The sequence below is a fragment of the Acanthisitta chloris genome, unplaced genomic scaffold, assembly GCF_000695815.1.
Source record: "Acanthisitta chloris isolate BGI_N310 unplaced genomic scaffold, ASM69581v1 scaffold33225, whole genome shotgun sequence".
Lineage (NCBI taxonomy): Eukaryota > Metazoa > Chordata > Aves > Passeriformes > Acanthisittidae > Acanthisitta > Acanthisitta chloris.
The window spans coordinates 3,063-10,943 of record NW_008676063.1 but is presented as its reverse complement, the minus strand read 5'-3'; the positions used below and the strand labels follow the sequence as shown (position 1 = coordinate 10,943).

The 7,881-nt window shown below is 48.1% G+C and overlaps 1 protein-coding gene across 1 annotated transcript in view; it reads left to right on the top strand.

Moving 5' to 3' along the window:
• Positions 1 to 994: 994 nt before the first annotated feature.
• Positions 995 to 7,881, top strand: part of LOC103803423 (pumilio homolog 1-like) — a gene marked incomplete at both ends in the record, with an annotated part of 8,218 nt that continues 1,331 nt past the window's right edge. The window contains 5 exons of the mRNA XM_009075976.1: positions 995 to 1,124; positions 2,188 to 2,322; positions 3,706 to 3,843; positions 5,967 to 6,092; positions 7,042 to 7,163. Coding sequence (XP_009074224.1) covers positions 995 to 1,124; positions 2,188 to 2,322; positions 3,706 to 3,843; positions 5,967 to 6,092; positions 7,042 to 7,163 — 651 coding nt within the window. The remainder of the gene's footprint in view (positions 1,125 to 2,187; positions 2,323 to 3,705; positions 3,844 to 5,966; positions 6,093 to 7,041; positions 7,164 to 7,881) is intronic.

Sequence of the window (7,881 nt, the reverse complement as noted above, 5' to 3'; positions counted from 1 at the left end):
AGGATACACAAGCAAAACAGAACCAAGAATTCATTCCCTGCTTCCCACAGGCAGGAGGTGTTTGGCACCTCCAGGAGAGCACGGCCCATCATGCATAATGGTTACAAACAGCATCACTCTAAATGTTCCCCTTTTCCTCCTTCTTTCTCCCACTTTATATACTGAGCATGATGTCCTATGGTATGGAATATCTCTTTGGTCAGTTTGGGTCACCTGTCCCAGCTGTGTCTCCTCCCAATCTCCCATGCACCCCCAACTTCCTTTGTAAGCATGGCAGGATGGGAAGCAGCAAAGGCCTTGGCTCTGTGTGAGCTCTGCTCAGCAGTAACAAAAATATCTCCATTATCAACCCTGTGCCCTGCACAATTCCCAAACACAGCCCCATAGTAGCCACTGGGAAGAAAGTGAACTCTACCCCAGTCCAAAGCAGAGGCAGAACAGGGAATAGGTATGAAAAGGGACCAATGACCTATTGTGGTCCCTTCCAGTCTGACCTGTCCTGTGATTCTGTGTCCCTGTCAAAGACTGTGTACAAGTGGTGACAGCAGGAGTTCCTCCTCTAGAGAGGAACCTGCCTGCCTTGTGGTTTCCTTCTAGTCCCACTGGCACAGCTTAACTCATCCTAAAGATCCATATGAATGTGAGACCTTGCTGCATTATTCCATTGAGATCTGCTTTGCTTTGAATGAGGAGATTTTAGGATACCAACAGTGACATGTGGTCATGGACCTCATGGCTGTGACCACCCTGAGGCTTCAGATTGCTACATAGAGCAACTGTGTTGGAAAGGTTTGGTTTGTGAGAGCTTTGCAAGTAAAATTCCCTACGTTTGGCTGGTTAACTTGGAGGAGGACCCTCATGGTTAATGCAATGAGTGCTTCATCTTCATGTCCTAATGGGATTTTTCAGGGTGGTTTCTGGAACATGTGTCAGGCTTTGGGAAAGGTTTGGATGAAATATGTGCCAGTGGCATCACTGCAGTCCAATTTTTCAGGTTCATTCAGCTGAAACTGGAACGTGCCACTCCGGCAGAGCGTCAGCTGGTGTTCAACGAGATCCTCCAGGCAGCTTATCAGCTCATGGTGGATGTGTTTGGGAACTATGTCATCCAGAAGTTCTTTGAAGTAAGTCTGCATTCCTCTGCTAGTCCAACTGCTGTCCTGAGGGGTTGGATGAGCTCCTAGAAACCTGTTCTTGGGCTAAACCCATGGATAACTGTCAACACTGACATCATTTACTCCCTACAGGCTGGTGCAGACATCCTGACGTGGCGGCCCTGCTGGGGTGGCTGAGGTGTGGAATCATAAAGATTCAGCTGAAAAGTAACAGTTTGCTGTGAGATGCCAAAGCTGTAGGAATAAGTAGCAGCATATCCAGGAGATGTAAGCTGCTAGGGGAAGGTGTCCCTGCCCATGGCAGGGGTTGGAATGAGATGAGCTTTAAGGGCCCTTCCAGCCCAGACCTGTCTGGGATTCTATGAGATGTAGGTCCAACAAGACTTTTCAGAGATGCTGTGCTCAGCTGCCAGTGCTTATGTGTTTAGGAATGAGAGAGAAACTCTTCCAGTAAGCAACATCCACTGGATAAGTGTTGTGTTTCATACCAGAAGGTTGGGCAGACACTCCCAGCTCTCTCTCTTGGCACTGGTCTGGTGCTTCTGTACCAAGTGTTCGTGGTGCTTCTGCCCAGTAATTTAGAATGGTAGCATCACAGAATCTCCTGAGCTGAAAGGAACCCACAAGGATCACCAGTCCAACTCCTGCCCTGTATGGGGCACCCCAACAATCCACCCTTTGCCTGAGAGCATTGGCCAAACACTCCCTGAGCTCTGACAGGCTTGGAGCCATGCCCTTAATCAACCCTGTCCAGAGTGAGTGACCTGGCACATGTCACCCTGGTGGCTCCAGGTGTCCAGGTGGCTCCCTGGCCTCCCACCAGAGCAAGTTGCTCAAGGCTTTATCCAACCTGGCTTTGAACACTGCCAGGATTGGGGTAGCCACAACCTCCCTGGAGTGTTTCATGTGTCTTGGACACAGAACACGTCTGGCCTGTGCCTGTTCACATCCCTTGAGGTGTGGTTGCTATTTTCCTCCTTCCTAATGGGCACATGGTTTGTTTCACACCTCAGTGTGTGAGAGTAGCTTTGCTGGGTTTTGAGCTTGTAGTGACTGGTTTTCCTCTTCCCAGTTTGGCAGCCTGGAGCAGAAGTTGGCCTTGGCAGAACGCATCCGTGGGCACGTGCTGTCCCTGGCTCTGCAGATGTATGGCTGCAGGGTGATCCAGAAGGCCCTGGAGTTTATTCCCCCAGACCAGCAGGTAATTGTAAGTTTCAATTTTAACTTTCTTCTTGATGTTTAACGTTCCTGACCTTCTCCCTTCTGTTCCTCTTGTGCCTGGTGTTCCCTTGCTCTGCTTTCTGGCATGTTTGTTATGTCTCAAGTGCATGATGAGTACATGCCACTGTCCTTGGGTCTTGTTGTCATCTCCTGGTTCCACCTGGCCACGATGCTGGTTCTCTGTTAATTTCCTGGAAGCAGATTATGTATGTAGAGGAAACTGAGAATGATGGTGAATTAAAAGCTATTTTTAAATCCCTTGAAGGAAGCAGTGCCAGAGTTTTGCCTTTAATATTCACTGAGCTATCACAGCTTTGCTATGTGGGTCAATATTCTGCTTTCCTGCCGGGAGATGGATGAGAAGCTCCTAGTTGTGGCATTGGAGAGATGTGGCTGATAGCCAGAGTCCCACTCAGAGCTCATTAATGAAGCACTTCCTCAAGGGGTTTATGAACAATGAATTGCAATGAAAAATAGGCTGGGCAGGCTGGTTCATGAAGGGGTTGGGAATTGGCATCCAGGAATCTCAGTGGAGGTTATTCAATTAAAAACCTGAAAGAGGCTTTAGGATTGCTCCTTCCCTTCAGGCTGAGCCTGAGCTAAACCTCAGTGTGTCAGCAGGGTGGTGCCCAAGCTCCAAAGATTTGCTCTCTTCCTCCAGACTGGCATTTTTGAGTACTCAGTGCTCCCAAACTGCTTGGGTTAGAAAACTGAGCTCATCCATTTTTGCTAGAGCATTAAAGTCTGCGACACTGTCATTCTCTGTTTCTGCCTGAAGCTTTCAGCCTGTGCATTATTCATATCTAGACTATCTGCTCAATTCCTTAGTTCTCACCTGTGTAAAACACCAGTGAGTTCTGACCCCAGAGCTGACCCTGTTTTAGGGACATATTGATATCCAAAATGTTTGTGAAGTTTGGGCATTTTCTGTTTGAGAGGGGGAAATGGAGGATGCATAGAAAAGTTGTGGATCAGTTAGAATTCACTTGGAAGGGGACACTCATGATTCGTGGAAGGAGTGATCATCTTCACAGCATCCCAAATTAGTTTGGGTTGGAAGGGACCTTAAAGCTTTTCTCATTCCACCCCTTGCCATGGGCAGGGAACCTTCCCCTAGCCCAGGTTGCTAGTAGGATGCTGTACAAGGATTTTTCCTGGTGGTTTCTGTAGCCCAGCTCACTTCATCCCAGAGCTTGGCCACTGGAGAGCTCCCAGTTGGAGATACACCTTCTGAAGGTGGAAATACACCACCTGAAGGAAGGTGCTTCCTTCATACCTGTCATCATTGTTGGGTTTAGCAGTGGCAGCTCTGCATTTCTCAGCTGGGAATGCTGGTGGTGCTTTCTGTTTGTCTTCTCTCCTCCTGTAGAACGAGATGGTTCGGGAGCTGGATGGACACGTCCTCAAGTGTGTGAAAGACCAGAATGGGAACCATGTGGTGCAGAAGTGCATTGAGTGTGTGCAGCCTCAGTCCCTGCAGTTCATTATCGATGCCTTTAAGGGACAGGTGAGTCCTTGTCCAGCTCCTCACTCTGTGTTTGTGCTGAGAACACCCTGAGAGTGGCTGTGACTTGCTGAACTCTCTTGAATTTAGAATTTTTGCAAGTGTCAGTTGGCAGGTTGAAGCAGCCACGTGAGGGAGCCCAGAGACACTTTGGTCATGTCTTTGTTACCATTTCTGTGCAGGTATATCACAGCAAAGCATCTTTGCTAAAGTCTGTTTTCCTGGAATATGGAGTATTTTTGACTGATGGAGGGAAAACAAGTCTCTAATGCATCTTCCCAGTGAGGGTGGTGAGCAGAGTTTTGTGCTGCTGCAGCAAACTTTGGTTATGATCCCTATGTGTGAGGGTGGGGAATGCTGACTCCCTAGGGCCTCAGACCAGGGGAGAAACATGAGTTTCTTTGTATAGTTTCATAGGATGGTAAGGGGTTGGAATGGAGCTTAGAGGTCACTCAGCCCCAACCCCTGCCCTGGGCAGGGACACCTCCCACCAGAGCAGGTTGCCCAAGGCTTTAGCACTGCCAGGTTTGGGGCAGCCACAGCCTCCCTGGGCAACCTGGGCCAGTGTCTCAGCACCTCACAGGAAAAAATTTCTTCCTAATATTCAATCTAAATTTCTATTCATTCAATTCATTCCCACTATTCTTTGTCCTATCACTACAGTTCCTATTGAAGAGACCCTCTCTGGCTTCTCTGGAGCCCCTTCAGCTCCTGGCAGGTTGCTCTGAGGTCTCCACACAACCTTCTCTTCTCCAGGCTGAACAGCCCCAACTTTCTCAGCCTGTCTGCATAGGGAGCTGCTTCAGGCCTCCACAACAAGGGCAGTTGTGCTTGATTCTCCTGGATTTTTCCCTGCTATCCTCTCCTGAATTGGTGCTCTGGATATGAGTTGTGCAGTTGGCTTTACTCTGCCTGCAGTCAGCTCCTCTCCCATTGCAGTAGTGCTGGTTTGGGTGTTCCCAGTCACAACTTAATTGGCTTTGCAGAAGGACTTTGAAGCACTGAGGGATTTGCCACAGGGATGTGAGGACAGCCAAGGGCTGTTGGAGCAGGAACCAGCAGTTCTGAGTCCTGGGTCAGCTGGGAAAGTTGAGAACTGGCTTGGCTGGGTCAAAGCAAGCAGGATTCTAGCTGGAAACTAGCTCAGCAGATTTGCTGGGTAGAGTTTAGCTTTACACCTTCCAGAGGGAGTTTGGGAAGGCAGAAAGACCTCTGGGAGCTTGGTTGATGCACTGACATTTCCCTGACCAGTTGTCCCAGTTTCATCTGAACCTTCGCATGGAAGATTAAACTTATCACCTCCAGCTTTTTCTCCTGCAGTTCATTGCACTCCAAGTGCTCTTTCCTGCCTGGTTTGCTCAATAGTTATTAAAAATGTTCAGATTATCACTTCAACCTCAGCTCAGATTTGCTGCTGTTGGTAATTTGAAGCAACCAAACAGCACTTTGTGCTCGAGACAGAAAACTGAGCAGCAGTAATACAATGTGTCATGTTCTTACCCACAGATTTGCTAATCCCTTAGAAATGAGAAAGATTCTTTGTTGTCACTTCTCCTAAGCACCATTAAGGCTTTTAAACAAATCCAATAGTTGAGGAAAATCCTTTGCTGTGCATTTTTAACTTCTCTGGCTCATACCATTACTTACATGGCTTAAAATAACGTGGCTGGAAAACTCTGCTGGAATTAGCTCAGAACAACAACAGAGCTGCTAATAATGCTTGGTTGTCCCAGTGTTCTTTTTTTATGAATCAAGAGGCTTTTCCATTGGTTTCCTGTTTCATGGATGGGTGCTGGAAAACTCTGCTGGAATTAGCTCAGAACAACAACAGAGCTGCTAATAATGCTTGGTTGTCCCAGTGTTCTTTTTTTATGAATCAAGAGGCTTTTCCATTAGTTTTCTGTTTCATGGATGGGGAAGTGGAAGCACAGGAAGGGATAGGATGTGCCTGTGATCAGCTGGCATTGAGCAGATGTTTCCAGTTGCAGCTGGTGCCATTTGGAGCTGGCATTGCCTGCCATGCCCAGGAAAAGCCACCCTGTGTGCATTTAATTCCATGAGGTTTCTAGGATTCCCAAGGATTAATGGAAGTGTTTGTGCCTGTGCTTTGCCTTTGTTGGACACAGGTTTTTGCATTGTCCACACACCCCTATGGCTGCCGTGTGATCCAGAGGATCCTGGAGCACTGTCTTCCAGAGCAGACCCTTCCCATCTTGGAGGAGCTTCACCAACACACTGAGCAGCTGGTCCAGGTCAGTGTGGGAAGGGGGAATGCTGTGGGAAAGGTGCTGGGTTGTGTTTCTCACTGCTTTGTGCTAGGGAAGCTCCTGCAGCCTGTGTGGGGCCACAGCTGTGCTGCTGCTGGGGCTGGAGGAACTTGGGGATTCCCATCCTCAGTTTGGAGCTCAGCAGGCAAGAAATGCATCAGCACTAACTGCTTTGGCCATGTGCACATGTCCAGCAGGTACCAGAGGTGGAGTCACCTTCCTTTTTGAGGAGGATCCCAAGTGGGTGCATGTCCTGGTGTCTCACTCCAGAAGTCACAGTGCCAGTGAGAGCTGAAGGGAATCAGTGCTAGGAGCTGATTGCTCCTAGCAAAAGGAGCTACCAAGATATTTGCACTCTTAAAATGAGTTGGTTCTATGCACACACCTTCCTGGCTGCCTTTCCTCTTCCGTGCAGTCCTTCTGAGGACCTTCTTTACTGGGATTTTCCATGGATTCTGCTAGTGGGGCACAATGGATACAGCAGCAAGTGAAGCCTGTGCTGTGTGCTCATGTACTTAGGGAAGGGAAGGGGTTGGGCATGGAGTGAGACATCAGGCCATACCTCTGAACTGGAAAATACATATCTTATGGCCTGAATACATCCAGATTTGGCTCATTAATATACTTGAAGGCAGTGCCCTGTAGCCAGAACTGTGATGCCTTATGTTTGAACCTGGAGAAAGCAAAGAAACTGGAAATAAACACAATATTGACATATCATGTGCAGGGCCACTGTTTTGAGTTTTTTAATTGCTACAAAAATGCAGCATTTTACCTCCTGGTCCCACTTGGTTTTGTCCAAGTATTGACATGATTTGTACGGTAGATGTTTAATTAACCTTCAGTGGAGTTTCTAAGTCTGAATGCACATGGGGAGCTAGTTTGCTGTGTTCCTGTCCTTACTTATCACCCCTTTCTGCTGTCTCTCAAACAGGACCAGTATGGGAACTATGTTATCCAGCATGTCCTAGAACATGGTCGGCCTGAGGATAAGAGCAAGATTGTAGCAGAGATCAGAGGCAACGTGCTCGTCTTGAGTCAACATAAGTTTGCTAGGTATGAACTTGTTCCTTCAAGTCTCCACACCTTCTGGGAGCAGGGACACATGCTAGAGTGGCACAAGAGTTAGGGGTGGGGTGTAGGGAGATGTTTCCAACTGTTACAAACTGGGAGTGAGGTGAGTCTGAGCCGTAATGAGAGAGGATGAAGCTGTGGAAGAGCAGCTCTAATCCAACTCCTGCACTTGCCCAAGAGTTTTGTGTGTCTTATGTGATGTATTTTGGTGGTTTTTAAGTGGTCACTATCCCTTGGATAATAGTGAAATGGCCATTTCACTGCCCCTGGATGCTGTGTCCAGCCACAAGGGAATTTGGGAAATCAGTGCAGCAATGATTTTTCCTCATCCCACTTTTCACAGAGGAATTTGTATGCACAGCATTATTTCTCAGCATTTTGATATGCTGAGCTTTGCAGTAGTCTGTTAAAGGGTTGGAATGGAGCTTAGAGATGATCCAGCCCCAACCCCCTGCCCTGGGCAGGGACATCTCCCACCAGAGCAGGTTGCTCAAGGCTTTAGTCAACCTGGCTGTGAACACTGCCAGGGTTGGGTCAGCCACAGCCTCCCTGGGGCATCCACAACCTCTGTGAACAAATCCCTTTTTAGAACAAGGAAACCCTCTTAGGAAAGCTGCAGCATTCCCAGTTGTTATTCCAGATGCTGCAGAGCCACACATGGGTAAAGCACAGTCCAGGTACCTTCATGGGGGTCTGGACA